Source organism: Xenopus laevis, chromosome 7L (genome assembly GCF_017654675.1).
Source record: "Xenopus laevis strain J_2021 chromosome 7L, Xenopus_laevis_v10.1, whole genome shotgun sequence".
In the NCBI taxonomy this organism is placed as follows: Eukaryota; Metazoa; Chordata; class Amphibia; order Anura; family Pipidae; genus Xenopus; species Xenopus laevis.
This window is the reverse complement of record NC_054383.1, coordinates 29,816,357-29,832,946: the sequence shown is the minus strand read 5'-3', so window position 1 is coordinate 29,832,946 and position 16,590 is coordinate 29,816,357. Positions and strand designations below refer to the sequence as shown.

Here is a 16,590-nt window from a genome sequence, read left to right as displayed (position 1 = left end):
AGCGAGTTTCCAGAGAACGGATCCAACACCTGTACATATATGTTTTGTTATTACAAATGCACACATGTAAAAAGAATTAAATATAACCATATACAGGTACCTGTTATCTAGAATTCTCAGGACCTGGGATTTTTTGGATAAGGGGTATTTTTATACTTTGGATCCCCATACCTTAAGTTAAATAATAATTAAATAAAAATATTACATCAAAAAACCAATAGGATTATTTTGCTTTCAATAAGGATTAATGATATCTTAGTTGGGAGCAAATACAAACTACTATTTTATTATTACAGAGAAAAAGGAAACATTTTTTAAAAATTTAATTGTTTATGTTAAAGCCTATGGGAGATGGCCTTCCTGTAATTCTGAGCTTTTTGGTTACAGGTTTCTGGATAACGGATCACATACCTGTAATGTAATATACAGACTAGACAGAATATGACATGGATAACCACTTTCCCTGTATCTGATTTAATAAAGGGAGCACAATGGCACTTACAGCGGTTCATTCTGCAATGGGGACTTGAGTCTTTTCATTGCAACAATATATACATTTTTGCCTGAGGTCAAATGGCAGGATTAATTATCAGTAATCATGAAACAAGGACATCTAAAAATGTCGTATGAGGGGATGCACCAGCAATCTAGCTTGGGTGTTAAGATCTAAATATCAGCCAACATCATATCATCATAGTATATCTCCCAACAGCAAATGTCATTGCTCCTACTCTACATCATCAGCAGATAGAATTAAAATTCATAATTATATAATACATCTGTCCTGTCCGTGTGTTAATGTTTTATCGTATGGTGACTCACTACGTTGCACTTACACACCAAACCACTTTGCATTCTGAGCACATGATTTTCATTTTACAAATGAAACTTCTGTAAATAAAATTCCTGCCAAGAACTTCACTGCCAAGCTGTGCTGTCAACAGTCTGGTGACTGGGAACTGTAGCCATGTGGGGAAAATATTCCGCTTAGAATCAGATCCTAAAAGCACCTCTACTGTTTAGACCAATCATTAACCCTTCGAGCAGTGTGGAAGTTCTTTAGAGAAGCAGTGTACTGTGACTCTGGGCTAAATAACACTATGCAATTGTCCTTATGCAAAAGAACATACTGTTATATTCATACTGTAATATGGGTGTATAAAAAGAACTCTCTGCCATTATAAGACATCACTAAACATGTAATTTTGTTTCAGATTGAAAGTCATTTTTCTGAGGATTTCAGGATGTTAAATTGTTATCATCTATCTATGATATATCTATCTATACATCCATCTATCTCTGTCATTATCTATCTATCTGTCTGTCTATTTGTCTGTCTGTCATCTATCTATTAATATATCTACTATATATTTCTATTTGTCTATCTATCTATTGATAAGATAGGAAATTAGCTATGGTGGGCAGGTAAGCAGAGGATCAGGAGCATAAAGACAGGGACACAGCATCTTCAGACAAAAACTCATGTTTATTCAGGAAAACTCTACCGACATAAAGTCACTCACACACAGGAACACATCAGTGTTTTAACATCACGCATTCAAGACTTTCCCCCACACTGGCGTTCTCACCATACAGGTTGGTTTCCACTATCTGGAATATTCAGGCTTCTCACAGAGGGGTCCGTTTACTAAAGTGCGGTAAATCTGACTTTAAGTTTCCGCATGTTATCGCTGAGAATATTTTTACGCCAGAATATTCGCAGCGACTAAGTTTACTAAACAGCGATGCGCTCAGAAGTCATTGCGATCACTTGCGGTAACTACGTTAAGGAACCAGCTTACGTTAGCGGTAATTTTAGCGAGTTGCGAATTTTCTGGCGAAAAATTACGTTTTTGCGAATATTTATGCTATAAAATAGTCTTGTTTTATGGCGGTTATTATGGCAATTTTTACTGTGACATTTATGGCCAGAAATGCATCTTCAAAACTTATAAACTTTATTGACTGATGATTATACCATCCAACAACATCACCAGAGTAATACCAATCAAACATGTCTGCATCATATAAACTCTTCTGCCAATAGAATCATAGGAAATGATACCAGTCAATCTCTTTGCTTCATAGAAATGCACAGTTTAATGTAGCCAATCCCAATGAAACCAAAAAGTGTAGAGGCTGACGAATCCTTGGACTGTGATGCCACTGCCAATAATACGACTCTGAGCTGAAACTGCTGCTGTTGCACCAGATAGAAGCAGAAGCCAAAACATCCTGTCAGCAATAGCTACAGATCTCTCTCCTGTCAGCAAAGAATGATGGGTAAAAAAAAACATTATTATGGGATATTTCCTGCCCCTTGAGAATTTTCTGGCAGAAAAAATACTTTTACGCCACTTCATATGTGGCGGTAAAAGTTTGCGAATATTCTGGCGTTAATTTTGTCTTTAGCACATTTCGCTGTTTAGTAAACCATGCGTTAATGTGTACGTAGCGTTATTTTCAGCAAATGCGATAACTGGCGAACAATTATTCTTGCGCAAGAAAATTCGCAAATTTATATTTACCGCAGGTTAGTAAACTGGCGATAACATATTTGGCGAAAATTCTGTCTATATATTGTGCGAATATTTTTAACGCACTTTAGTAAACGGACCCCTAAGCCCTTTTTACTCTCCCCTCCAGGGATATCAAACTCATTAGTCTCTTAATCTTTCTTCCCCCATAAGGGATTTAGGTTCACCAGCTTCTGGAACTCTCTTGCTGGCAGCAAGACCTCCTCTACCAGGAGCTGCACACACTTCCCTCCACTCTAGGATGTGTCCAGAGAGTTCTTAGGCAGTGCTGTCCAACTTCTGTGACACAGAGGTCCGGAATTTTTCTGGCATACATGGTGGAGGGCCAATAATGGAAGCCAGTGTTAATGACTCCCTGTTTTAAACCACACCAACATTAAACCACACCCATGTTACCACAATAACTTTTGAGACCATGTCTACATTAATGGTAGTTGCTCACCAAAAAAACCTTATGGGATATCACTTATATGTGAAAAAAGATTATTAAGTCATATTAAGACATACCCTTAAATACATATGCCTCATCCTCCCCTGTGCATAACACAGCACCCCCAGCACATGATTAAACACCTTGGGGACCCCTAACAGGTATTTCCAAACCCCATCGGGTTCACCTCCCACAGTCAGAGTAGGCACATACTCTGGGGAGTATAGGGTAAACAGAGTATGGCACACACAAGGAGCACAGGGCAGGCAGAGTATGGCACACACAGAGTATAGGGCAAGCAGAGTATGGCACACACAGGAGCCAGTTAATATTAATACTGATACCTTTTAAAGCTTACACAAGGCAAGCAGGCACAGCAGACACACTTTCATGGGGGGGCACACAAGGGGGGGGTTGCGGACCACCAGTTGGACAGCACTAATATACAGAATTGTTCTGTTCCTGTTACCAGCTCTGTGGCCTCTTACTACTTGGTAAGAAAACTCAGAGAAATTTAAATTTCTAATCAAATACAGGTTAAGATGATTTGGTACACTCTCTCGCAAAGAACCAGAAACAAACACAGTACAGCAGAAAGTGTTGCTGCGATTCCTCAACACCACACACCAACAGACATTCTCTGTGCACAATATTTAGGTACTTCATGTTGTCAAAAAAGGGAGGAACTGTAGGATCTGCTACAATTTTAAACAAAGAAGTGAAAACCTCATAGAATGCATCAAATGCATACCCCTGTTTGAAAGAAAAAATGGACTACAATATTTTTGAAACATTTATGAACTTAACTGTTTTTCTAGACCATTTGTGGACTGTTTATTTTCAGGCACAAATCCAAAGATTACCCCTTTTTTTATAATCACAATTTTTTATTTTTCAAAAAACTGTTGGTGCAAGGTGTACCAATTGCTTCATTTACACTGATATGTATCTTAACAACCAATGTAGGATATACAATACCAAAAATTGAGAGAAAATGTAGTAAAAGAACAAAAGGGAAGGAGAAAGAATACTTAGAAGGAAAAAAGAATCGCAGGAAAAGGAGTAAAAGTGTGGAGTCCCCCGCTCTCTGCACGACACGGACATGCCCGACATATGAAACATTGCCCAACATTTGTTCATTACTGAAAGTTAAGCTGCTTTGTAGCAACATAATTTGTCTATGGCATTCAAATCTCCTATACTCAGGCTCAAATATTACCTTTTTCTCATCAAGACAGAGTATAGATTTTACAGCACAACTGAAAAATATTTAATGGTAAATGTCTAGTCTTGGGTTATTCAGTCATGTTATAAACCATGTGATATATTTAAAGCAATGAGCCTTCTGTTTACGTCCATAATTCAAACACTTCACAGGTCTTGGCCAAGAGCACTCCATACCTTTATTGTAGTCAGAAATGTGCTGCGGTAAAGCATTTAGCACTTTTATTGGCCATCAGAACCACCTCAGTTTCATCTTTAAAATGCAGCTTCAAGTGATGACTTGTTAGATGTAGAATTCTATGAGATATAGGCTTCCCTTATGCATTACTTACTCATGTCGAAAAAAAACAAATGGGCACATGGCTTGTGTCTTAGCAAATTAACAAGGAAGTGCTGCACCATATCAATCTGACAAGTCTGCACTCTTGTGAGAGAGTCTGAAGCATAACCTTGTTTAGAAACCCTTTCTGTAAGGGAAACTTGTCCCTATGTGTGGAAATCGTTTACACCCTCCTACTCCTGGTTTAAATTAAAAGATATGCATGGTTTCTTTGTGTTTGAAACATTTTGAAGATTGTAATGTATGGGACTTGGGGTAGCTCTCGTAGCTCAGTCTTTTCTTCTGTCCACATTTAATACACCCCAAATATAGTTCCTGCTAAGTCATGGCTATTAGAATAAGATAATATTTTTATTCAGTTGCATTAATATTAAAATACAGGTACGAGACCCATTATCCAAAATGCTCAGGACCTGGTGTTTTCCAAAACCTGTCTTTCCCTTTCTCTATTTGGACTTTCATACCATACTAAAAAATCATTTAAACACCCAACAGCCTGGGTTTGCTTACAGTAAGGATTAATTATATCTAAGTTTGGATAAAATACAATATACAAATTGGATTATTTGTATGAAATGGAATCTATGGGAGATGACCTTCCCATAATTTGGAGCTATGGGAGATGACCTTCCCATAATTTGGAGCTTTCTGGATAACGTTTCCTGATATTGGATCCCATACCTGTACATGGCTTGCTGTTTTTTCTAATTTGGAAAGTATATCAGTGCATGGATATAAAAAATTTTCAGAGGCTGCTAATAAAGTGTATTCAATGGGAGGCCCATTTAAAGGTCGGATTTTAGTGGTACTAGAGCTTTTTAAAACCACGATCAAACTCTATTTCTCTAAAATCCCAAATGCCATGAAAGTTATTGAAAGATCAGAATAAAAAATTTAAAACGTAGGAATGATAATAGCTGCTGGAAAAATTCAAAAACCCCGTATTATTCTTGAACGAATGAAAAATTTGTATGACAATGTAACATTTTGATCTCCAAAAACTTCGAACACCATGAACAAAAGGCTTTGCAATAAAAGAAATGAAACTTCCATCGGCTTCTACGCAATCGCAAAAGCTTTTTCTTGCAGTACTTTTGTATTTATAGATTTGATGTTTTTTACAAGTGATAAATTACTAAAAAAATTGTGGATCAAGTAGCTATTCAAAAAATGTGTCCATTTGCTGTAAAAAGTACGATTCAGAGATACAAACGTTCTACGAACTTTCATAGATCGTCCACTTAGCAATCTTGTATAGAGAAAGAGTAAGCATATCATTAATGAGGAGCTAACAAGGTTAGAATAGTTGGACATGGCGAGGGAGAAATCATTGGGCAGAGACAGGTGTTATAGTGTCTGCTCTTATTTCATTTCTTGTATAAAAATAGCGATTAGCGACATTAGATAGGTGTGAAATGTGTACTGGAAAAACATACTCATATCACCTTGTGCTGATGAGCATCATTGCACTTATATGAATAAATGTGATACTGTAGGTGCTTAAACTGGATTTCTAACCTAGTCATGAGCCCATGTCATTATTATATACATTCACAGACTCTATTTTAATCAAACAATTCAAATTTTTAAAAATGATTTCACTTTGCTCTGTTATAATAAAACTATACTTGAGCACAACTAAGATACAATTAATCCCTGTTGGAGGCAAAACAATCCAGTTGGGATTAAATATTTTTTTAGTAGACCTAAGGGATGAAGATCCAAATCAGGAAAACCCCAGGTCCCGAGCATTCTTCATGTTCCACAATATATTTAGGAGAAAATATTAGCGGCGCTCACTCTTCCCATCGGTCTTGTGACGCGTCCTCCTCTCAGCGGCTGCACTCGCGTGAACCAACGTGTTCGCAACTCTCGTAATGTCATATATCTAAAACCGATCCACAAATGGTGCACTCTGCCAAAGAAAAATTACGGAGTCCGATTGCCTTCACCCATATCGGCTTTATTAAAGTATACCTAGTGATACAGTGGCTTCAACAGTGCATGTACGTTGCATTCTGCATAATAGATCCCATACCTGTATATCATGTTTCTATATGGATGAGGCACACCCAGAGTGATTATGGTGGATCTCCAGTCAGTGTGGACAATCAATGTCCATGTGCAGTCATGATCGGCTCCCTAAATCCAGAACAAGTGCTAGGCTCCCTGGTCTCGGCTCCATTTCCACATGCAGCAGCCGCCTTTCACTCCACTATTCAGATGCTGCCAGGTCTTAATAAGAGAGGAGCCTAACAAGTAAAGGGGCACAATTGTTTACCAAGGATTTTAGAAGGAAGGCTACACAACTCAGGAGGAACCAAACGGAATAGCGTGGTCAGACAGGACGGGTCGGTACAGGCAGAGATCAAGCAAGATCAGACAGGCCGGGTCAGGATTGGAGATTTCAAAATAGTCAGGCAAGCAAGGGTCAATATCAATATAAACAAGCAGGATTCACAAGGAGCTAAACAAGTTAGACCTAACAACGGGCAACAAGTGTCATTCAAAAGCCCCTTTAAATACATTTGAAATTCGCATCATTGTGCTATGACCTCATCACGCCAAAGCATAAAACCTGGAAGTGCATGCCGCGTGCACAATAGGAGAACCAGCGCTTGAGGAGCAAAGAATCATGCGCAGGGAGTCCCCGCCGACCACTAGACCACCAGGGTAAGCATCCCTTACAGTTGTGTACATTCACTGAGGTGACCCAATCCACCCAAATGAACATTCCCACTGACACCCTTTCTGCCAGCTGTGCCTGAACACAGTTCAGTTGGTTTGCAGCATTTTAAGAAAACCACTTTTTGGTGGAAAACATGTCCAATGCAAAAAAGTTGTTTATCCCAAGATTACAGTCCCTGTAATTTATAACCAAAAAACATTTTTAACATGAATTTGTATATTGAAATTCCAGGTGTGCATTGCATAGTTTTTACCTGGGAAAATGGAAGCTCAGTTGCCTTAACATTCTAGTTCTCTGAAAGTCAGATAAGTTTGTGTTTCCACAAAGTCTAGTCACTTTGGTTTTAATTAGTAATGTTTATCATAATCTGGTGACTAGTGCTAGCTGAGGTATCGGCTGGTACAGAGTATTTGTTAATTTAGACATGCTATAGTACAAAATAAGTTCATATGTAGCTTTAAATGCTTTCTTCTCTAATGGTGTTTCCTTGACCTCTACAATCCATTGAATTGATTTCTCCCATCAATAAAAATCATATTTTTTATATTTTAATGACACATCAATGTTTGCCTGTAGAACGTTCTTTGAGTAAGAAGAAATGCTGTAGGTAAAAAATAATTTATGAAAAGCATAACACTTACATCTAAATTAGGAGTCAACATCCTACTGGTGAAGTCAGTCCCACATGTTCTTTGAGGTCCCATGGGTTCTGGAGATAGAAATACTGAATGCTGTTGAAATATTTAAGACAATATTGTGCAACTAAATAATTTGGATTGTAAACATGATGCACAACTGCTTTGATGCATTATTTCCATACGTTCAGTGGCATATACAAACTGTTCAACTGTCCCTTATTGAAGCTAATGTTTGGATCATCTTTTTAGATATTTGAATAGTATGACCTGAAGGCATGAATGACTCACATTCTTTAGGAAGAACATAGAATAAGAAATATAAATCAGAATCATTAGATTTAGGTGCATTTTCAACAAGTCCAAGTCATGCATGTTCCATTAAACTTGCTGTATGACATATTCCTATTTAGGATGAACTTCAAAATATTTGTGTTGTAGCTATTTTTAGTGAACTTTTCATACTATGCTCTGCAGCCAGCCCCTACAATGCCTTCCCTTAAGAGAGAAATCCATATTCAGCACGGGAGGTCTTTCTGTGGCTAAAATCTCAATGTACAGTTCAGAGAATCGGAATGTTCATGCTGAGCCTGAGGCTCAGTCTTGGGGAACTATAAGTTTCCTACTAGAATTCCACTAGAAGTGACACAGGCTTAACTTGAGTAGCTAAGTGTTTGAACTGAGTGTTAAAAACTGAATTTTCTAGAGTTGACAAACTATTTTATATGCCACCAAGATAGATGTTTATTTGCCGGACTGCTTTACGACTGTGCAAATACAGACATGGCGGGACCAACTGTGTACATATCTGGCTCCTTTAAATTAAACCCTTTGAGTCATGACTTATCAGTTGAATAGTTGTTTCTTCGATTCATGATTTATATGTCAAGTGTCCAAATAAAGTGTTGCCAAATTTGGTGCTCCTACCAGTTACCATTTAAGGTACCACCGAGAATAGATGGTCTATCTAAGTTCTTAGTGTACAATGTCAATCCCAAGAACACCTAAATAAATCCTAAATAAATAAGACTATGATGATTTTCATTCATCCAGGTCATGGTATATCTAGGGGCAGATTTACATAGGGTCGAATATTGAGGGTTAATTATTCGACTGCCGAAGGTAAATCCCTCGACTTCGAATATTGAAGTCGAAGGATTTACCGCAATTAGTTTGATCGAACGATCGAACGAAAAATCGTTCGATCGAACGATTCGAAGGATTTTAATCCATTGATCGAATGATTTTTCTACGAGCAAAAAAAGCTTAGAAAGCCTATGGGGACCTTCCCCATAGGCTAACATTGAGGTTCGATAGGTTTTAGGTGGCGAAGTAGGGGGTCAAAGTTTTTTTTAAAGAGACGGTACTTCGACTATCGAATGTTCGAATAGTCGAACGATTTTTCGTTCGAAACGTTCGATTCGAAGTCGTAGTCGAAGGTCGAAGTAGCCAATTCAATGGTCGAAGTAGCAAAAAAAATCATTCGAAATTCGTTTTTTTTTATTCTATTCCTTCACTCGAACTAAGTAAATGTGCCCCCTAGTATAAGTAAATCTAAAAACAACTGGACTTGCTGAGTAATTATTGAAATAAATAAATATGCTTTGTGGTCTTTTAGTCCTATCGATGGATAAAAACAGTATGATAAAGGGTAGCTTGAAAAATAGGAGATGTAGTAGTCAGTGTTTACCATTCATTAAGTCTGCCTACATTTACTTATCCCAGTTCCTTCAAAACAAAATGTTTTCCATAGCTCTAAGCTGCCCCCAGTTTCACTAAGATATTCCTATTAACTGAAATAAGTGTGGTCTTTTGTGAAAGGGGTGGGTAAACAGATAAGGGTTGTGGCTAATATGAATGGGTGCATGGACAGTGAATTTCAGGGCATTTTCAACAAAAAATATCAAGATTTTATATATAAAAATAATAATGAATATCTTTTCCCTTCACGATTTAATTTATTTGTCATTAAATCCTTTGCTGTAGATCGGCATGTGCTCTGGAAAATACTTTCTTAGGAATCTCTTAAAATGTAAATTAGGGCGAAGCATTGTATAGAGCTTCTTGCACTCTAAACCACCTCTGCATAAAAGATATGACCTAAACTTTATTATTTTATATATATATATATATATATATATATATATATATATGAAAGGTAAGTTCGATTTCACAGTCTGGTGAAAAGAAAAATATGCTGTAAGCATCCAGCTCAAAAAACAGTTATAAATCTATTAATATGGTGACAACCTGACAGCACAAAATTATACTGCTGACTAGATTTAAGAAAATGAAAAGCTTTGTTTTAACCATTATGTAATATTTTGGAACATGAAATATGGCTTGCAAGCACTTTGTATTTTTTCCCTAAAACATAATAAATTATTCTGGAGATAAGAAAAATAGAAGAAAGCACTAACACTCAGCGATGCATGCATTTGGCTTTCCAGCCAGACTGACTATTTATTTTTTTGAATTCTTTCCAGTGCTACGGATGCGTATTAAAGAAGTTAAGATCGAGAACGGAGACCGTAAGCTCATCGCCGCGCAGAAAAAGAAAAAGGTCCTTAAAGCAGGGAAGCTAAAGAGGAAAGAATTCCGCAAGCTGGTTCTGTATATTAAGAATGCTGCAAGTTGTCCATGTCCACAGCTTGATAACCTAAGTGGTAGCTTCCTTATCATGGGTCGTAAAGTGGACAATAAACTTATTCTGACGGCCATCTACAAGTGGGACAAGAAAAGCAAAGATATGAAGTATGCAGTGAATTTTATGTACTCCTATCCATGCTCTGACACTATTTCCCATGGCACTGGATCACACTTGGGTTCCTTCCGTTAAGACTGTCATCTGTAGACTTTAAGTGCCACCATCGCCCAGCCTTACCAAATGGATTTTATATTATAGTAATAGCAATAACTTAGCATACTCACTTGCATTGAAAAACCTCTTGTGAAGATGGTGTTAACATTTTAAAAAAAAAGCAATACTAGGGTATGTTGTAGTATGTTGAGTGATAAAAATGAAAGGGTGAAGAATGTGATGTATGTAAGGGGAAAAGACACGGAATGAGATTTTCCATTGAGTTTGGTATAAACATGGACTGGGTATGGTTTAAGAAGGACACTACAACAATAGCTTTGGAAGACTGGATTGCCGAGAGCCGTAGTCTATCATTCCTCTAGAAGAAACACATTATTATTGAGACTTAAATCACTGCTGGTAGTAACATGAACAATGTTTTCTGAAGGACTGATGAATCGTGACTAGGCCGCCCCACATTGTCATAACTTATCCTTCTGAAGGATGTCAAGTTAGCATGCCTTGAAATTTCATCTTTATATATAGGTGCTTGCTACATCTGTAAACAACATTATATCTCATCATTCATAGCCATCACATGTTTTTTTTTTTTTTCTGTCAGATTTTATTTATAGGAAATATTCCGTGTTAACGTTGAAGAAAATACATAAAATTGATTCACAAGTCACGAAAAGAGTTGACCTGTGTGCCCGAGAGAGAAACCGGTTTGCTCAGTGTTGATATTTTTTTTTCTAATTTAAAATGAAAGAAGCTGAAAAGAAAAACCAGGCTATATAAATCTATATAAAAGAAAGTTTTTCTCAATGTCATTTAACAAAGAAGTAAAGATGTTCACAAGCTGGCAGCACTGCTTGAATGAAATGTTCCTAATTATATCTGTGCATCTTTATCCACGGGCATAATAGAAACACCACTGTAATACTTGCTTAATCCCTGAGCCCAGATTGATCACACTAATTTAGTGGAGCTGATTTATTCTGTACCACTCTGTTAATGCATATGGGGTTGTTACAGTGATGAGCCAGTACTATGTGCTAGGTCACTTACTGCTGGATGTTGTTAGGTATGCTTCTCTGCTTCTGTATAGTGGTCTAGACCCCATGAAACAACACAAAAACAACACAAAAACAACACAAAAAGAGCAGGTCATATTGTTTTGCATGTAGCATCCACCTTACATGAGCATTGACCTGCAGAGAGCAAAGGGACTTATTTATGTGTGCCGTCCACCGAAATGTATTACATGGAAATAGCTACATAAATTATTGAGCATCAGGCCATTGGGCAATTGATTAAAAAAATTAATGGAGAAGGAAAGCTATTAAGCAGTTTCTTGCCAATAGATTAGCCACAATAGTGCAAGCTAGAACGCTATATTTATTCTGTAGAATGCTTTACCATATCCGAGTAGACAGCTCTAGAAGCTCTCTCTGTTTGTTTAGGATAGCAGTTGCCATATTAGCTTGTGACATAACTTCCTGCTTGAGTCTCTGTCTGCTCGTTCATAGCTCTGGGCTTAGATTACAGCAGGGAGGTGAGAAGGGAGGCCTAGAGGAAGAGAGCAGCAAACTGAGCATGCTCAAGCCCAAGCCCTGGAGGTTCAAGCTGAAAGAAGGAAGTCTGATACAGAAGCCCATGTGTATCAAATAAAAGAAAAGAAATGTGGTGTTTATTTTGATAGAGGACCCTGAGCAGCATTCATTTGAGGGGATACTGGTGTATTTATATAGACCTTTCTAATAAAGCTTACTTAACCTTTCCTTCTCCATTAAAGCAGATTGTTTTCCCCTCAAACTAAGTACAACTGCATAAACATTAATGAAAAACTGTCACTGATATAAAAATGCACCCAAACACAACTGGGTGCTCAATAATTCCCCGTTCGAAATAGGGTTTATTTTTGAATTAAAAAAATGATTTATTAGTGGGTTTCCTCAACTAAACATTATTTTCTAACTGCAAACTGCATGCTGGTTGTCAGTGGCGTATTGAAAGTGTTATGGTGGCCTTACACTGGTAGATTTCAGCTGCCGATTTGGGCCCTTCAGAACCCTGGAATGGGCACAAGACCAATACCTGCTGATAATCAGCCAGATTTCAATAAGGCCGGTTTGATTTTCCCATCAGATAGAGGGCCACATCGGCTCATGGATGCCGCAATCAATCCAACGGTTCATATTCCCGTTGTTATAACCTAATTATTAGACTCAATATTGTCCATCTTAGCTGGGCATATTGGGAAAAGATCTTGCTTGATTGCGACCTCGCTAAACAAGTGGATCTTATAGTATATGGTCAGCTTAAGACTAGGTGAAATCTATCAGTGACTCACAGCATGGGTGCAGCTAAAGGAACAAATAAATTGAAACATACTGTATGTGAACAGCTGTAAGTTAAAAATAATACAGGCTGTTTGGGAAACAAACACATTACTCATCATCTATCGTTATTTTTAAACGTGTCTGCTGTTATATTTCTTAAATGAAAAATCATTTTGACTGCCCACTGGAGAAACAACCTTCACACAATAATAGCTATTAAATTGTTCACTCTGTACAAGTCCCGCAAACAAAAAAAAAAGAGTAGGGATTATGTTCCACTTTCAACAGGACATTGTAACAATTTGAGCACAAAATGTTCCAAGTGAATATGTGCATTAATATGAGTGGGAGCTGTTATTGCTCATATCGTCCGTCAGATTTCAGACCAGAAAAGCCCCACACTCCTCACTTATCAGTTTAACCAGAACTGTATTTCACACGTTAAAAACATGCTTTCTTAGTTCTTGTTGTTTTTTTTCTATCTCTTCTGTGTCATTAAATCATTAGGCTACAGGGTTTGATGTAATAGAAAAATGGGATTTTAGACTATTAGACTGAGCTAGAATTGCAACCCTCTCATATGCATGTGAACATGAACATCAAACAGAAAGGTGATTAGAACTTAAAATACACACTAAACTAAATTGATTTCCAATGCAACTGATATTCACTGAGCCATTTATGAAACACACCATTGTTCTGAGGATAGTTTGGCTTTACATTTGGTGCAGACCCTGGATATTATTTGGATACAGTCAGAAGTCAAGGGTACCAGTGTGAGCAACAGGATCCAACATGATCCAAATTTCTATGCAAGCAATGCCCTGCATTTGCACTCACACATCAGCTTGAAGCCTAAGATGCCCATACATGCGTTTTTTTAATAGTCCTGTATATTGGTCCTTTATGACAGTCTGCCCAACCAATATCAAAATCAGCCAGATTTCTATCGGGGAGGCAGTGGCGGAACTACCGAGGGAGCGATTGGGCCAGGGCCTGCACCCCCTCAGGGCCCCTGGCAGCTCGCGCACCGCTGATTCCGAGCAGAAAATCGAGCTTCATCGATGTGTTGATAAATTCCACATCTAGTCATTGTGGGCCCAATGATTTTGCAGCCTTACCAGACAAGCTGAACTATCTGTGAACGGCCAACTTAGCTCATATACAGGACCTGTTGTCCAGAATGCTTGGGGCCTGGGGTTTTCCAGAAAAGGGATCTGGGATCTTTCCGTAATTTGGATCTCCTTATAGTAGTATATATATATATGCTGCTCAAGTCTATCTCATGTCTGCTAAAAAATAATTTAAACATTATATAGACCCAATGGCATTGTTTTGCCTCCAATAAAGATTAATTATATCTTAGTTGGGATCAAGTACAAGTTACTGATTTATTATTTCAGAGAAAAAGGAAATCGATTTTATAAATATCAATTATTTGAATAAAACGGGCTTTACGGAAGATGGCCTTGCTGTAATGTTGGGTTTTCTGGATAGCAGGTTTCCAGATAATTGATCTGTATCTGTAAACCAGTTCAAGTTCATAATTTCTAGTGCCAGATACAAACTGAGAGGTTATATATTCCCCATGGCAATGATATATCATCATACCTCCCAACATTTTGGAAACAGAAAGAGGGACAAAAAAAAGATTTGCCGTGTGGAATTTTTTTGGCCACGCTCGTTTTTGTGGCCCCCTTATTACCATGTTCATTTCACAAAATTTGTTAGGTTATGAAAGTTTGAACATATTTATGTGGTTTTTATATGTTATAATAAAGGTGAATTGTCCTTTAAGCTGTAAGTCACAGTTTCCCCAAGCCACATGCTTTTCTTAAATTGTTACAAATGTTTCTTTGCTTATCTTAAATTGTTACAAATGTATAAAGTGCACCTTCCACGTATTCTGGCCTCTGGCCAAAAGCCAATTAAGATAGAAACTTTGTATCTTTTTCTGGCTGTTCAGTGCAGGAGATCAAAGAGAAAGTTTGAACATTTCAGTAACAATCCGGGACTGTGGGTTGAGCAGACAGATGGGTATGTAACATGAACATTTCCAGATGCCCTGTGCTAACTAAAATTATGCAAATTGCAAAACCTAGACCTGCTTGTAACTGAAAGAAACTCAAAGTAAATAAATGTGATTTTATTGTTTAAAGAGCTGTTCCAAGTGCGGAAAGCATTTATGATAAAGTCTAAAGTGCATTAATTATGGCTTAACAGTATCTTTACTGAGAGATACTATTGTATACAAAATTACATATTAAAAAAAATGTATAATCTTCATAATAATTGCACTCTAAAATGTAGAGGAACTTTGGCTGAACCTGAACTTGTGATCTTGTAAGGAGTAAATAAGATGTTGGCGGCTACCACTGAACATAATGATGATGAAATCAAGCTCAGTGATATTATTTTCAACACCAAACACAAACCCCAAAATATTATTCCTATATACCTGATGTTCAGGAGAAAAGTTACTAATTCAGGGCTAGGATTTATTATTGAGAAACCTATCATCCCAAAAGCTGAGAAACTACAATAACTTTACCCAAAGTGGGATCCTTTCCTAATTAGCTTTTCCTAAGTAAAGTTCCGAAAGTCTCCCATTGACTCCATTATTATCAAATAATCCAGATTTTAAAAAATTATTTCCTTTTCCTCTGTAAGAATAAAGCAGTAGGGATGTAGCGAACTGTTCGCCGGCGAACTAGTTCGCGCGAACTTCGACTGTTCGCGTCCGCCGCAAGTTCGCGAACGTCGCGCGACGTTCGCCAATAGGCGTTCGCGTCAAAATCGGTCGCCCATTCGACCATTCGATCGCTAAAATCGAACGATTTTCGTTCGATTCGAACGAAAATCGTTCGATCGAACGATTAAAATCCTTCGATCGTTCGAATCGAACGATTTTCGGATGATCGAAGTTCGCGAACAGTTCGCGAACAGTTCGCAAATTATGCCGGTGTTCGCGAACGGCGTTCGCGAACACATCGGCGGCGGTTCGCTACATCCCTATAAAGCAGCACCTTGTACTTGATCCCAACTAAGATATAATTAATCCTATTGGAAGCAAAACAGCCTATTGGGTTTATTTAATGTTTACATGATTTTCTAGTAGACTTAAGGTGGGAAGATCCAAATTACGGAAAGATCCGTTATCCGGAAAGCCCCAGGTCCAGAGCATTCTGGATAATAGGTCCCATACCTGTACTGTATTTAAAGATAACTAAAGCTGCTTAAAACTAAACTGATGGGGCAATGATGGAATTACTCTTATTTAATATTCAATTTTAATCTAGTTCAGGTATGGGATCTCTTATCTAGAATGCTTGGTAACTGTCCCAGATAATGGATCTTTATTTAATTTGAATTGTTCTAGCTTCAGGTGTTATTTATCAAAGGTCGAGTGTTAGCGTTTTTTATATATGTCGAACGAACGTAAATGAACTCGCAACTCGAATGGTATCTTATTTAAGAAAAAACTCAAATGGGAAAAACACAATTCTGCAAGTTCTGCGAGTTTGAGAATTGATCCAGTTTTTCGTGAAAAGAAACTCGATTTGCTCTAATTGATTACGTTTTCAGGCAAAACC

The 16,590-nt window shown here is 37.6% G+C and overlaps 1 protein-coding gene across 1 annotated transcript in view; it reads left to right on the top strand.

The window, feature by feature from the left end:
* sfrp5.L (secreted frizzled-related protein 5 L homeolog) overlaps positions 1 to 12,435 on the top strand; it is a gene marked incomplete at its 5' end in the record, with an annotated part of 50,032 nt that extends 37,597 nt beyond the window's left edge. The window contains 1 exon segment of the mRNA NM_001090477.1: positions 10,342 to 12,435. Coding sequence (NP_001083946.1) covers positions 10,342 to 10,694 — 353 coding nt within the window. The 3' untranslated portion in view covers positions 10,695 to 12,435.
* Positions 12,436 to 16,590: the final 4,155 nt, after the last annotated feature.